Source organism: Nicotiana tabacum, chromosome 20, assembly GCF_000715075.1.
Source record: "Nicotiana tabacum cultivar K326 chromosome 20, ASM71507v2, whole genome shotgun sequence".
Lineage (NCBI taxonomy): Eukaryota > Viridiplantae > Streptophyta > Magnoliopsida > Solanales > Solanaceae > Nicotiana > Nicotiana tabacum.
In genome coordinates, this window is record NC_134099.1 from 57,910,538 (window position 1) to 57,926,754 (window position 16,217).

The 16,217-nt window shown below is 41.5% G+C and overlaps 1 protein-coding gene across 3 annotated transcripts in view; it reads right to left on the reverse strand.

Annotated features, from left to right (window-relative positions):
* The window catches only part of LOC107810581 (sugar transporter ERD6-like 8), a 105,449-nt gene extending 91,061 nt beyond the window's left edge, over positions 1-14,388 (reverse strand). For all 3 annotated transcript variants that reach the window (XR_012703759.1, XM_075240846.1, XM_075240847.1), the window contains exons 1-2: positions 13,938-14,388; positions 13,785-13,847 (exon numbers count right to left, since the gene is read on the reverse strand). Coding sequence is in view for 2 of the 3 variants with exons in the window: in XM_075240846.1 (XP_075096947.1) it covers positions 13,785-13,847; positions 13,938-14,093 (219 nt within the window). In the remaining variant the exon portion in view is untranslated. The remainder of the gene's footprint in view (positions 1-13,784; positions 13,848-13,937) is intronic.
* Between the last annotated feature and the right edge of the window lie 1,829 nt (positions 14,389-16,217).

A 16,217-nucleotide genomic window follows, 5' to 3' on the forward strand; every position in this document is an offset into this window, starting at 1 on the left:
GTGGGGTTACACAAGAGAGGTTAGAAGAGAGTGGCATGAAGTCAAGGGGAAGTGGGTACGGGGAGGCTGCTGAAGGGTTGGTTCATCTGAGCAAAAGGAGAGATGAACCCGTTTCATCTACTAAAGAGACCCTAGCTGATATACTGAGAAAGATTGGGACAAGTTATGACCCAAAGAAATGCAAAGCTACCACACCAAAAGCCCCAAATGTTCCCAAGCCATCCAAGAAAAGAAAAACTTCATCCCTAAAACCTACTGCCTCTTCAATGCCTAAGGAAAGAGCCACAAGAAGCAGGGTAAAACAAAGTAAAGCTGACTTACAAAAGGCTCTAGAAGAAAGCAAGAAAAGGAAAATGGAGAAGGGAAAGGGAAAGGGAAAGGTTGCAGAATACTCTGAGGTTGTAGAGGAAGAGGAGATGGAACGGGTCCATCAAGAAAAAAGATACAACAGTGGAGGTTCCTACACCCAAACATAAAAAGTCCAAGACCTCTTCTAAGAAGTCTTCTTCTGTACTTGTGTCTGTTGTACCCTCACTAGCCAAGAGGACAAGATCTGCAGTGAAAGCTAAACAAGCAAAAGTTTCAGATGATGAAGAGTGGAGTGGAGAAGAAAAAGAAGAGGAATCTGAGAAGGAACAGGACAAGTTTGCCATCTTTGGCAGGAGAAATTTTTTGAAAGGTAGATTGTTGAAGGACCTGGTGGAACCAGGGATGATGAGGTTGGTTGACTCTTTAACTGCTCAGGGTTGAAAGGACATGGTCCTTCAGATGGATGGGAGACTAGCCATAAATGAACTAATTGAGTTCATGGCTAATGCTGATGTTAAGGATGGGGTTGTCAGTATCTTGATGAAGGGAGTCCCAGTGCAATTTGATGTTGCAAAACTGGGAGAAATTCTGGATATACCCTCTGAAGGGTTTGACGACTACACTAGGCAAAGGTGGCCATGCTTGGACTCCCTACCTACTGCTCTTGAGATCACCAAGAGGTTCTATGATTCAGAGGATGTGAATGAAGCCAGGCTGTGCAGAAAAGTGAGATGAGGGCTGAGCACAAGGTTGTGTTTGAATTTGTCAACAAGTGCCTACTGCCCAGACAAGAGAGAAGACATACTGCAAATTACGATGGACCTAGTTCTTATGGAGTGCCTTGAGAGAGGAAAGCAGATAAACTGGCATGCTCTCATTGTAAAATTGCTAGACAGGGTCATCAATGGCTCCAAGGCTCATGCTACTCCATATGGCTTCATACTGACCACTGTTTTGGACAGGCTGAATGTGCCTTTGAAGAAATGGGAAATGGCATCAAGCAAGGAACATTTTGGCATTAAGACTCTTCTGGCTTGTGATTATACAGTCAATGTCATCCCAGTTGAACCTGGTTCATCTCTGAAGACACCCATCAACAGCAAGGTTAGGACTTTGGTTTAGGAATATGGAACTAAGGATGTTGAAATTGCTAGGTTCAATACTCGTGTGGCTGAATTGGAAACTGAGAAGGATGACCTTAGAACTGAGCTAGCAAAATAAAAGGAGAAGAGTGACGGAATCCTTCAGAATATGCTGAACCTTCTCCAGACTCAACCCTCTAGTTCCTCCAAGCCTTAGGTCTCCTAGTACTTGTCTTCTGAACCTGTCTAGTAACCCCAGTGAACCCCAGTGACTCGGATTAGGGATTTTTCTATTTTTGCTCATGTTTTGAAAGTTTTTCTTTCTTTTTGTGGACTATTAATGGCAACATATCATGATCAATGACAACAACTATTTTCTCTTGTTCTATGATGATTCTGACCTTATAGTTTAAATATGTTTGTTGACTATTGATAATTGCACCATGTATTCACTTGCAGTTGCCCCAGTGACCATGAGTAACTTTTAAAATCTAGGATTCACATTAAGTATGCAACTTTTTGATGATGCCAAAAGGGGGAAGATATTGTGCTTTACCCATTATTCTGAATAAGTGATATTTATAACCTAATTAACTTGGTCCTTGATGAGAAGTAAATTTTCTAAGTCAGTCGCTAAACTGTCTCCTTCACCCGTTGATGGTATCCGCAAGTGGGTGAACGCTATCCTTCCTCACATAGCGGGGGTCCGCACATGGTCGTCCTTCTATGAGAAATATGGACGCAAGCCCCTTAATGGTGAGTAATATCATTTTCGTTCGCTATTCTTCCCTCTTCCTTTTGTACTTTATTTTTAATGTGACGTTCGTCGATGTCAGGGAGAGTGCGGAGAGCGAACGCTCCTCCACTGGCTTTTCGTCAGCCTACATCTACTCATTTTTCCCTAGCGTTTAGTGCCTGACCTTCGTCGAGGGCTGCCTCTGTTGAATCTACGGCTGCAGTTGTTCGCACGGCGGCTACACCTTGAGCTAGGACTCTGACCCTTGTCATTCACCCAGCGGAGGGACCTTCCCATGCCGCATAAGGGGATGGGCCGTCAAAGAGGCGGCGAGTGGACACTAAAGCGGCTCCTGCGGCTATGATAAATCTGGAGGAAGATCTTCCCTTGACGGGGTCTGAGGTGGGAGTTGGTGCCATTCCACCCGTGGAGATAGAGCCAGCCGTTGTGTCTGCCCTACCGGTAGAGATTCCGACCGCTATGATTGGCCAAGATCCTGCTGCGATGGGGGGTCAGACTCCTAAGACCACTCTTACCGCTTTGGACGGGCCTTCATCTTTGGTGCCGGATCATGCTTCCTCATCGGCCGCAGAAAGGGGAAGGGTGTTGTGGTTGATGACTATGAATCTGAGTCTGATATTGATCCTGACGATGTTAGGATGTTTGAAGAGGGTCTTACCCGTTCGAGGGTTCATACGGGAGGTCCATCCCGTATTCTTGAGATCTCGTCGGATATCAATCTCCTGGGGAATACGGAGGACCTTGTGCCACAATTTAACATCTTGTGTTCTACTGCTGAGAATGTGGCTCTTCGGGACGTTTACGATATTGACTTGATGCATGAAGTGGCCTTTATGGGGTTGACGGTACGTTATACTTTTCTCTTGTTTTTCTTGGTGATATGATTTTAACCCATCTTTTCATTTTTCAGACGTACATGGTGGAAATAGAGAGTGCTCGTAGGGTTGACATTCGGGCCAAGATTTTCTTGAAGATGTTGGAGAAGTACCGGCACTATCGCAACAAGTGCCGTGAGATGCACGAGCGGCTGAAGGCGAACCCTGGCGATCGATCTCTAGGCGAGGAATTGGAGAAGGGGGATCAGGAGTTGATGCAAGCTATTCGCAGTAAGAGTGTACTTGAGGAGAAACTTCGTGCAAAGGACAAAGAGCTTGAGTTGGGCAAAGGGGTGGCTGTAGAATGCGAATATCTTTAGGGGAAGCTGAGGTCGATGCAGTCTGAGATGGATCAGAATCTTATCTGGGTCGAGGCGATGAGCGCGTAGTGGATGGAAAAATTGGCCGAGTTGGAGAGAAAGGTTGTTGGGTTGGGAACATCGAGAGTGCCTAGTCGATGGCTTTGGCGAGCGCGGCGGCTCTAGAGAATATTATCCGTGTTCTTCGGTCCGAGCAAGAGTCGGAGAAGGCGACAACCACGCTAATAGAAGCGAGGCTTGAGGAGCGTATTGGCGAAATCGACCGTGAGGCGTCGTCCTTAGGAGACTGGGTCGCTGTCCTTGAGGCTGAAAAAGAGCAATTGTTGGCTCAAATTGAATATTCCTCCGCCGCTGTTACCCATCATTTGTACGAGCTTTGGGTTCATGCTGAAGCCCAGGGAGACATATATAAGAATTTGTGGGAGGCGGGCAATGTTACTGAGACCGCATATGAAGGAGCTCGGGCAAAGGCACGAGAGGCTCGTGTCAACTGTGGATATGATTCTGCGATGCCGGAGGTCGATGAGGGCGCGGATGATGAGGGAGTACTTCCTGGAGATGGTGGTGATGGTGGTGGCAGTGATGATGCCGAGTGAAAGAATGTTGTCTTTGTCTATTTTCTATCTTTTTTTTATTCGTTGTTTGTTGTCGTTGTTTCATCCCCCCCTTTCTTTTAGACTGTTGGTACTAGGGGTGTCAATGGATATTTAAAAATCGACTAAACCGACTGAACTGTACCGAACCGAACCAATATTTAGGTTTCTTTTAGTAAAACCGTAGGTTTTTATATAAATCTATAACCTTACCGATAATTAGGATAGGGTTTTTATTTTATAAAAATAAACCGAATAAATTTATAATGTGAAAAATATATTTATATGTTAAGTTTAAAAATAATAAAGCATTAAAATTTTTCTTGGGTCTTGGAATTATGAAATAGTTACAAGCCAACAAATAATTAAACTCAAAATCCTAATTTCCAAACCTACTATGCTACTTCTATTGAAACTAAATTATTTTCACTATATTCACTAGCAAGACACAAGGTATTGTAGCGATTAGGAGTAGCAACCTACAATTTGAATACATTTCCTTTCGTACGAACAAGATTTATCTTTTTGAAATGTTTAATCTTCTATAGATTTTATTCTTGAATCTCAACTTGGTTAACATCTTTCCACTCGTGTGATTTATATTTTTTTGTATTTTCTTAGTTTCGTTTATGCTACTGTAGAATATTTGATGAATCTATACTCTAGCCATGTTTCATATTTTCTTAATTCATTACCTTTTAAACTGTAAAAATATCTAGAGTGTTTTGCTAAATCATATAAATTACGTATGTTATTGCAATCTATTTCTACTAGTGACTTATACATGATGTTTAAAAAAAATACCAAAAATTTACCGAACTGTACCGATACCGAAGAGAAACCAACATGATTGGGACGGTTTCGATAAGTCTAATTTTGGTTATACATAATAAAAGAACCGAAAAATTGGTATGGTACAAAATTTATAAAATAACCGGCCGAACCGAACCATTGACACCCCTAGATGAGTACAAGCTGTATGTAATCTGTGACTGTCTGCGTAGTGACTTTGTATAAAGAGGAATTTTTCATTATTATATGCCCTTTGTACTTTTTCCCTGTTTTGCTTTTCATAACTTTGGTGCGAAGTAGATTCCCGCATGACAAGTTCCCTACTCTTTGGGAATTTAGTGTCATACGGGTTGAATGGGACCTTGGTGGTGGCTTTGGCTAGCGATACGATGTTTTCGAACTTGTGTCGAGATGTTGTCTTATCATAGTGTGAATGGTATCGAACTATTTTTCTAATAACGACCTTAGCCGTAGGGATATTACTTTCGGGCTTATATCGAAGTATTATCCCGTCATGAGTCCCAGTCTTTCTTTCCCTTTCTTTTTTCTGATAAAGTATTGCCCTATCAACAACGATAGGTTAATATTTCAACGAAAGTTCGAAATAACACCCTTAAGGTCAAGGGTCTTCGCCAAAAAGAAAAGTTCAACCTCGATCGAATAATGACTGGGCAATACTTTATCAGAAAAAAGAAAAGGAAAGAAAGACTGGGACTCACGACGGGATAATACTTCGATATAAGCCCGAAAGTAATATCCCTACTGCTAGGGTCGTTATTAGAAAAATAGTTCGATACCATTCAAACTATGATAAGATAGCATCTCGACACAAGTTCGAAAACACCGTCTCGCTAGCCAAGACCGCCATCAAGGTCCCATTCAACCCGCATGGCACTAAATTCCCAAAGAGTAGGGAACCCATCATGTAGGAATCTACTTCGCACCAAAGTTATGAAAAGCAAAACAGGGAAAGAGTACAGAGGGCATATAACAATGAAAAATTCCTTTATATAAAGTCACTGCGCAAACAGTTGCAGATTACATACGGCTTGTACCAACAGTCTAAAAAAAGAGGGGGAAGAAACAACGACAACAAACAACGAATAAAAAAATAGAAAATAGACAAAGAAAACATTCTTTCACTTGGCGCCATCACTGCCACCATCATCACCACCATCTCCAAGAAGTCCTCCCTCATCATCCGCGCCCTCATTGGCCTCCAGAGTCGCAGAGTCATATCCACAGTTGACACGAGCCTCTCGAGCCTTTGCCCGAGCTCCTTCATATGCGGCCTCGCTAACATTGCTCGCCTCTCACAAGTTCTTATATATGTCCCGCTGGGCTTCAGCATGAACCCAAAGCTCGTGCAAATGACGAGGAACAACGGCGGAGGAAGATTCAATTTGAGCCAACAATTGCACCTTTTCGGCCTCAAGGGCAGCGACCCGGTCTCCTAAGGACGACGCCTCATGGTTGATTTTGCCAATACGCTCCTCAAGCCTCACTTCCATTAGTGTGGCTGTCGCCCTATCCGACTCTTGCTCGGACCGGAGGACACAGATAGTATTTTATAGAGTCGTCGCCCTCGCCAAAGCCGTCGACAAGGCATTCTCATTGTTCTCCAACCCAGCGACCTTTCTCTCCAACTCAGCCAATTTTCCCATCCACTCCGCGCTCATCGCCTCGACCCTGATAAGATTTTGATCCATCTCAGACTGCATAGACCTCAGCTTTCCCTGAAGATATTCGCATTCTGCAGCAACCCCTTTGCCCAACTCAATCTCTTCGTCCTTTGCACGAAGTTGCTCCTCAAGTACACTCTTACTATGAATAGTTTGCATCAACTCCTGATCCCTCTTCTCCAATTCCTCGCCGATAGATCGATCGCCAGGGTTCGCCTTCAGCCGCTCGTGCATCTCACGGCACTTGTTGCGATAGCACCGGTACTTCTCCAACATATTCAAGAAATCTTGGCCTGAATGTCGGCCCTACGAGCACTCTCTATTTCCACCATGTACGTCTGAAAAACGAAAAGATGGGTTAAAACCATATCGCCAAGAAAAATGAGAGAAACATGAGAGAAAAGTATAACGTACTCTTAAGCCCATAATGGTCACTTCATGCATCAAATCAATATTGGGAACGTCCCGAAGAGCCGCATTCTCAACAGCAGAACACAAGATGTCAAACTGCGGCACCAGGTCCTCCGTATCCCCTAGGAGATTGATATCCGATGAGATCTCAAGAATATAGGACGGACCTCCCGCATGAACCACCGAACGGGTAAGACCCTCTTCAAACATCCTAACATCATTAGGATCAAGATCAGAATCAGATTCATAGTCGTCAACCACGACACCCTCCCCCCTTTCTGCCGCTGATGAGGAAGCGCGATCCGGCACTAAAGATGAAGCCTCGTCCAAAGCGACAACAGTGGTCACAGGAGTCTGACCCCCCATCGCGGCAGGTTGTTGGTTAATCATAGCGGCCGGAATCTCTACTGGTGGGGCAGACACAACGACTGGCTCTATCTCCACGGGTGGAATGGCACCAACTCTTGCCTCAGACCCTGTCAAGGGAAGATCTTGCTCCAGATTTATCACAGCTGTAGGAGCCGCTTCAGTCTCCAATCGCCGCCTTTTTGACAGCCCTCCCCTTCTGCGGCACGGGAAGGTCCCTCCGCTGCGTGAATGACAGGGGTCGGAGTCCTAGCTCAAGGGGTAGCCGCCGTGCGAACAACCGCAGCCATAGATTCAACTGAGGCAGCCTTCGACGAAGGTCGGGTGGTAGACGCTGGGGTAGAACGAGCAGATGTAGGCTGAAAAAAAGCCAGCGGAGGAGTGCTCGCTCTCCGCACTCTCCCTGATATCGACGAACGTCACATCAGAAATAAAGTACAAAAGGAACAGGGAAGAATAGCGAACGAAAGTGATATTATTCACTATTAAGGGGCTTGCGTCCATATTTCTCATAGAAGGACGACCATATGCGGACCCCCGCTATGTGAGGAAGGATAGCGTTCACCCACTTGCGGATACCATCAATGGGTGAAGGAGGCAGTTTAGCGGCTGAAAAAACATAAATAGTTTTAGTACTACTCAAAGGAAAGCAGTCAGGTGTCATTCCGACACAAAGTATAGAGACTTACGTGCAAAGTTCCATTTTTCGGGAAACCCCGTAGGATTCGCCACAAGATGCTCAGTCCGCACATAGAAGTAGTTCTCGTAGAAGCGACGGTTGTCCCTATCGTACATATTTACCACCAAGCTCTTCGACCCTCGGTGGCGCATGTGAATCATCGTGTCGCGAATACCAAGTTGAGGGGAGAAGATATTGAGCATGTGCTCCAAAGGGATCTCACGACCGGCAAGCTCCGCAAATTTGAGCAGCATGAGGAACAATTTGTACAGGTACAACGTAAGTTGGGCCGGTCATACCTCGTAAAAGCGGCAAAAATCTACCACCAAGAGAGGGAGAGGAAGCGTGTACCCAACAATAAAGGGGTAGGCGTAGAACGCACAATACCCTGGGCGGTCATAATAGATGATGTCATTCCCCACCGCCGGCAGTATTTCGACATAGTAAGAAATTCCCCACCTAGCCCTCAAGTATGCAATCCCCTCCTCATTTATGACGGAGGGAGAAGCTTCCGATTTCTCCCCGGCGGGACTATGGAAATAAGTCCATGCTTTCCCAGGGCGAGGCAAGATCTCAGCCACCGTTGGGACCTCCTCATCTTCTGCCACTTCTACTCCTCAAGTGGCCAGAACATCATTTTTCGGCGCCGGAGTTATAGCAGGAAGGTCAGCACGAGAAGAATCACCAGCCATTTGTATCAGTTTGATGAAGGAAAGGGGCAAAGAAAAGAAAAGATGAATGTTCATAGCTAACCGAAAAAAATCAAAAATCCGAAGTATCAAGAGAAAGGAGAATTCACAAAGTTCTTTCAAGTAAAGGTAAGGAAGTGTGTTGCTCGAATGATTCATTCCTCCTATTTATAAGAGATATAAATTCCCCAAGCTCGAAACCCAAGAGTCGCAAGTCGAATTTGATGGGGCACGAAACGGTTCAATCCTCTGGGAACGTGTGTCATAATGGCGGAAACCACGAACAACATTTCAAGATTAAACGATGTTTCGGTTCCGAAACGGCCGCAACGGTTCAAAGATATCGAAAGGGTGACAATATACTACTTGATTCTAAAAATCATGCCCAAGGGGTAGACAATCAGATTTCTCCTAGATAAGCGGAAATCATCATCCGCCTACCGGGCCCGACAGGGGATGACCCCGGCACACGGAGGGACTAACTGTATTGGTCAAAATTTGACCGCTGTGGTCGACCCAATTGGGACCACGTCCAAACAATGGGATAAGGAAAGATGACATTATTTACTCCAAACCACGTATTCACCGAATGACGAAAACGGACACGGTGTGAGGGGGCTATGACCCAAATACATGGCAAGGGCTCAATGACTATATATAGGGATGAGACTTTCCTAGAAGGGGGGGGGAGCTTTTCTCTCTCCTTCTCCTCTATAATCTCCTTAGTGAAAAGAAAGTAAAATAATCTTCCAATGAATATGTACAACAGTCATCTTCACCGATGGGCGAAAGAAAAAATGAAAGGCTTCGATAATTTATTGCTTCTACTTCATTTTATGTATCATTTTCTGGTTTGTTTACAGATCTGGAATTTACTATGTTTGACTAAGATTTACCTCTTCAACTTTTTAAATTAATTTAATCAAAAAGATTTCAATATCTTTCGGGTCAAACAGTAACTATGATATTCGAACATCAACCACATGATATGTCTTCATTTAATCAAAATAGAATCAATTGTTTCACTTTAAATGATCAAAACACGAACAATGGCAGCAGAAGAAATTAAAGCATATGGCTAATGCAACTTGCATCAACCAATGGAGGATATTGTGGCTCTATATTAATGTGACAATTTGTCAGCTACCAAAAATCTTGTCTTTCCCATTGGGATGACTTTTTTCTAGAAAAGTTCTTTAAAATGGACGACCAAGTGACGATCGAACATACTCACAATTAGACAACATGAAATTACGAGAATATTTAATTAATTCTAAAGAATAACTCCAGAATGAGAATTCTAGAGTAATATTCTAGAAATATTTGGTATAACATTCTAGAAGAGAGTAGCAAATACCCTTTTAATTTATTTGAGTTGTGAGACCAAGCAACAAGTAAGTGATGAATAAACAAGTATGAGAGCAAATATGAACAATGAAAAACAAAGAGAGCAAAAAAGAGAATTGCTGGAATATTGTGAGTGAAAGAAAACATTGAGTGTAAGATGGAAGCTTAGTTTGCAAAGGTAAACTTAAAGATGTGAGCAAACCAATAACAACGTTTTATATATATATATATATATATATATATATATATATATATATATCTGGGATGGATCTTCCTAATGTATGTGTTATGAATCAAACAAAACCTAATAAGGATATCAACACACACATAGCTATTGGAATAAAAAGAGCTATTGAGCCGAGAACAAATAATATGGTCAAACTAATTTGGGATCTGGGCTGAGTAGTGAGCCCAAGAATTATTCTATTAAAAGAGGAGAAGTCGGTGATTCTCAAGGGATTATGCATATTGTCGAAAACTTTCCCCTTGGTCTCTGTTCTTCTTGTTTCTCCCTCTGGACCATCTCTTTCTGTTCGCCCTCGGCTCTCTCTATCCTTCTTCTCTGGATCTCCTTCTTAGTTCTAGTTATTGTTATTGTAATGATTGAATCTTTGAGTTTATGAATTAAATCTATCATTTTCCTCATTTATTTTGTGCTGTGAATTCAGGTTCATGACATTGGTGCTTTTATCGAGAGGACTCCAGTGACATTACTAGATTGCTTCAATGGCAATGGCAACCTCGAGAGTTGGATTTATCGGGCGGAGCAGTACTTCACCTACATTGGCTTCTCCGAGAAGGATTGACTACCTCTTCCTTATTTCTACCTTGATGGTGAAGCTCTTGCTTGGTTCAGTTGGTTGGATTGGACGCATTTTAAAGAAAAATTGCGCATACGATTTGGACAAAGGACGTTCACAGATTCGGTGAGTAGGGAAAATACTTCACGAGCCCGTGTTGACTACGTGAGTTACAACTCTGCATCTCCACAACCGACCTGTACATCTCCAGTTGCAACTCTGAGCCATGCCGCAAACTCGTCTGACTTGGAAGCCGCCTTCAACAGTGGAACTCACAGGAAGCCAATGTGTTTGATAAATTGTCCAATAGAGCTGACGAGTGTGATTCTCGTGAATTGCCATCTTCAGTTCCGTCTCTTGAAATCCAGGTTGCTTCGCACTATGTTGAACTTGAACCTATAGATTATATAGATAGTGAAACTACAACTTTAGCAAACGATGAAAAACCAAATGCACAGGTTGCGTTCCCTAAGATTGGATCTGCTTTAGAAGTAAGAAAAATAAGCCATGTGAACAAGGTGTTCACCGAGAGTCCCAAAAATGATACTTCAGAGTTAATCGATTGTGTTTCACATAAGGAATCATGGCTGATTCTTTTTCTGGGTAGCCACAAGTATGTGCATCAACATGATAAGAAGCTCACAATAGCTCATGAGTTTTTAGTTATTGAGAAATCTGTCTCTGATGACATTTTATTTGTTGAGTCTGAAAATCCAAATTGGGATGAACAGTTCGTGTTGATAATTAAACAGCCATCATTACGTGATTTTCGACTTCTAATTTTGAGTTTCATACTCCTAAATGGCTATGCTACTTTACCTTATGGTACTAAGAAGACAATTTTGACGGATGACAAACTTTCTGTTTTTGGTGATGTTATCATGGTATCATGTCTGCTTTCTATTGATACCAGTGAGTTGGTAGTCTCACCTTCCAATGCGAGATCTATTCGACTTGTTTATCCGTTTCCTTGTGGTGGCCGAGAACCTGTAGTATCCCTAATTAAACAAGTTGTTGGAACTTTCGCATGGGATGACCGTCATCCATGGACTGGTGGTGCACTGGTTTCCACAATGCATATGGAGAATTTCCGGACTCCGAAAAGTAAGGCATTACTACTGCTGGTATCTACTGGAAAGTTTTGCTCATTTGCATCTTCTTACTCTATGATCAAGGTGTGGGATCCCGGACGACAATGGTGTGTGAATTTCTATATATGCGAAATAATTGAAAATATAATATTGGTTTGGAGATTAGTGATATATCGATGCGCGCAGCTAAATGTGACAATATTGATTCACAAGTAGCAGAACTTTGCTACCTTCGGAGTAGGGGTAAGGTCTGCGTACATACAACCCTCCCCAGACCCCATTTGTGGGATTATACTGGGTCGTTGTTGTTGTTGTTGTTGTAAGTAGCAGAACTTTCTTGTATTGGATTACGCTTACCAACAAATGCCTTGACATGGGTACCAGCTGAACCTTTGAGTTCATCTTCCACCATTGCAGATCTTGTGGCCACCTCAAACCAAAACCAAACATTTGGTTCCCCGGATATCTTCTGTAATACTCTTAGATATTCTATTCATTTTCTATTTGCACCAGACTTGAATAGTTGTTCTCCAACCATGAACAAGATAGGGCAGCAGCATCCTAGTGCTCATGATGAACAACGAGCTAGCCAAATATCCTTATTCATTCAGCACATTAGCGTTCTTGCGGATATGTTGTCGAGGTGGTTGATAAGCTTTGTGTGAAGAAGATCAATGAGGATTCAAGCCTTGTACAGCTTTCTCACGGCTTTTATGTGGAAACTACACAATTCCTGAGAGTAAGAGCAATTACAAGTACATGTCATCCTATTGTCTCTTATACTACCCTCATTCATGGGCTTTGCAGGAATGATAATCTGGACGAGCCACTCATTTTGAAGGAAGCAATGAAATTAAATGGCAAAAGGTCAATAACTGTCATGTATAGGATGCTTATTCCGCTGAAATTTATGAAATATGATGAAGTTGAGTGTGTGTTGACAAACATATCTCACAAAGGGCTTGTTCCAAAAGTAGTACTGTACAATACCATCCTTCCTATCCATTGCTCAACAGAATATATCCTGAAGGATCTAAAGGTTAACAAGGAAAGGATACTAAGGTGTTTGAGGCAAATTGATGGGTTGCTGATTACATTACTCAGGGTGCTTTTGTGGGGATTTGCTTCTGGAAAGTTTGCATTGGTTCACTCATTTTGTCTCCGCTATCTGCTTCGCGAAGAGGGCAAGCAATATTTTGTCGATATGCAGGGCAGGTTATGATGGCACTCAAGTTGATAAGATTTCTAATGTATGAGAGCCACAAAGGACAAGGTTTAGATTGGTTCACTGAAGGTGCATTGGATATATTTTCCTCTAGGCACAAAGAACACCTTAGTATTCATATAATTGGTTGGGAGCTCGTGAGTATCACTATTCTTGACTTGAACCTTGAGGACAAGGTTCTCATTGAGGACGGGAGTATTGTTATGAATCAAACACAACCCAATAAGGATATCAACAGACACATAGCTATTGGGCTGAAAAGAGCTATTGGGCCGAGAACAAATAATATGGTCAGACTAATTTGGGATCCGGGTTGAGTAGTGAGTCCAAGAACTATTCTATTAAAAGAGGAGAAGTCAATGATTCTAGGGATTATGCATATTGTTGAGAACTCTTCCCCTTTGTCTCTGTTCTTCTTGCTTCTCCCTCTGGACCATCTCTTTCTGTTCTCCCTCGGCTCTCTCTATCCTTCTTCTCTAGATCTCCTTCTTAGTTCTAGTTATTGTTATTGTAATGATTGAATCTTTGAGTTTATGAATTAAATCCATCATTTTCCTCATTTATTTTGTGCTGTGAATTCTGGGATTTCTTTTTATGCATGCTTCGATTTATTTTCTTTATGATTAAAACCTTTTTGTTGTTTATTTTGACCGATTTCTATGTTTTTACTGTTTTTTTGGTTTGACTACTAAAAACCCTAATTTCTATTTATTTATTTATAAGCTAAGTGAGAAAGTCAAAACCAAGTCACAGAGAGATGGGAAACCTGAGAATACGAGAGGTTAAGTTCATCCATTATAGAAAACTGTGTTGGCGATGAATATCCAACCTGCAATAAGGCCAACATCACCACATCGATCACAAAGAAGCAAATTATACCACCGCAGGGAAACAAACAAAAAGAGTAATCTCAACTTACACATGTTCCAAATGCATAAGAGCCACAAACAGCCACAGCAGTGCTCAAATAAACCATAACCAACTCCTCTCTATGACCTGTTTCATCAGCATCATGTTTCACTATGAGAGGCTTCTCTCTATCTTCATTCCCATTTTCTTCATATTTAGGACCCATTTTTTATTTGCTCAACTTTTCCCTTTTTTTTCTTTTTGGGGGTTTAATCGACCAGCTTATAAAATAATTTCTCTAATTTTTGCTACTTTTTCCACGCCCAAGAATGTGCTATACAATTTTCACAAATATCATGAAGAAGAATAGAAAAAATCATGATATTAAAGCATGATGCAGCATATGGTCTGGAATCCAAATCTCTTTTCTTTTCTTTTCTTTAATGAAGAAACTCAAAATCTATATATTCAGAGGGGGTTAAATGAAAATAAAACTAGAAGTCTATAGAGTTTTAATTTAACAATACCGAGTCACCAGCAAAGTCTCAGCTCGTCCTCTCAAATCCGATTCAGCTGCATCGATTTATAGCCAGTAGATTTTCTATTTACCTAAAGACTCATTCAATTTGCAAACTAACGATTTCAAGAATTTCGGATAATTTGACAGAATATTAATATTATTTAATTATGATCTAATATATTGTATTATTTGAATAAATGTTAGTAGTTATTATTTTATTATTTAATGTAGTGTACAGAAATATAACAAAATCTTTACAAAATCAAAGGATACACATCATATAGTAATCAAATAAATTGTTTATTCTTGTTTATTCTTTATTAAATTAGCAAGTACTTAGTACTATACATTTACAAATGTGACGTTTTATTAACAGCTTGTTTGGATGGTTGTTACCTATTGTATTTGTTACAACCCAAGACCTAACCATTTGTGATGACACCTAACGTGGTACTAGGCAAGCGGACATTTCAAAAATATTTCCAACACATTTAACTGAAAATGAGTCAAACAGTTTAAATAATAAAAATTCTCATAAACAGGATAGAAAACCCAAAACACAACGCGGAAATTTCCAACATCTGGGTGTCACAAGTACATGAGCGTCTATACAACACAAGTCTGAGAGTACTGTCTATAATAGTCTGAAACTAAATACATAAATTGGAAAGATAGGGAAGGAGAGACAAGGTCTCCGAAATGCCAGGCAACTACCTTGAAATCTCCAAACGATCAACTGTGCAAAAGAAATCAACAGCGGCCATGTCCGGAAACACCTGGATTTGCACACGAAGTGCAAAGTATAGCATGAGTACAACCAACTCAGTAAGTAACAAGTCTAAATAAAGAACTGAAAGTAGTGACGAGTTTTACAGTTATAGTTCAATAACAGTAATTTCAACATAGGAAAGTAGGCATGATTTCAAGTTCGACAATTTAGGTCCAATCGTTTAATTCATGTCATGTTCAAGTGAAACAAAATATAATATCTCTCAGAAATTTCAAGATAGTGATATGTGACAACTAAGTGCAACAAAAATGAAGTCAAATGTATCCTCTCAAAGCAACAGTCACTCAGGTCTCCCTTTCACTCCAACCTCACAATCATTAATTCTTCGCAGTCACTCATTCCTCTCAGTCGATCAGCACTCGGCACACGTACTCAGTAGGTACCTACACTCAATGGGGGTGTGTACAGACTCCGGAGGGGCTCCTTCAGCCCAAGCGCTATAACAAGCCAATCATGGTATAAATCAGTGAAACATGCTGCGGTGTGCAGCCCGATTCCATCCATATCCTTACAATCAGGCCCTTGGCCTCACTCAATCATCAACCTCTCCAGTCTCTCGGGCTCTCAGAAATCATAAAAATCAGCTCAAACAGAAATAATATAATGTATCAACAAAGAACAATAGTGACTGAGATATGATATGCAAGTAAAACTGTAACTGAGTACAAAACAACAATTTAGCAGATAATTCAATATGTAACACAACCTCTGAGGGTCCCTACAGTGCCAACACATAGTCTAAACATGATTTCTAATATGATTTGCAGTTCAATTTCTATAACACATGGAAAATGTATGGATAATAACAGATTCTTCAACTATACAGTTCCATAAAATTTGACCAAGCCAAAATTCCTACGGTGCACGCCTAGACGCCTGTCACCTAGAATGTGTGTCACCTCAAACCAATCGCATGATACATAATATGGGGTTTCATACCGTGAGGATCAAATTTAGAACTGTTACTTATCTCAAACCGTGTAAATATCTACTCCAACACACCCTTGCCTCGCGAATCGGCCTCCAAAAATTCCGAATCT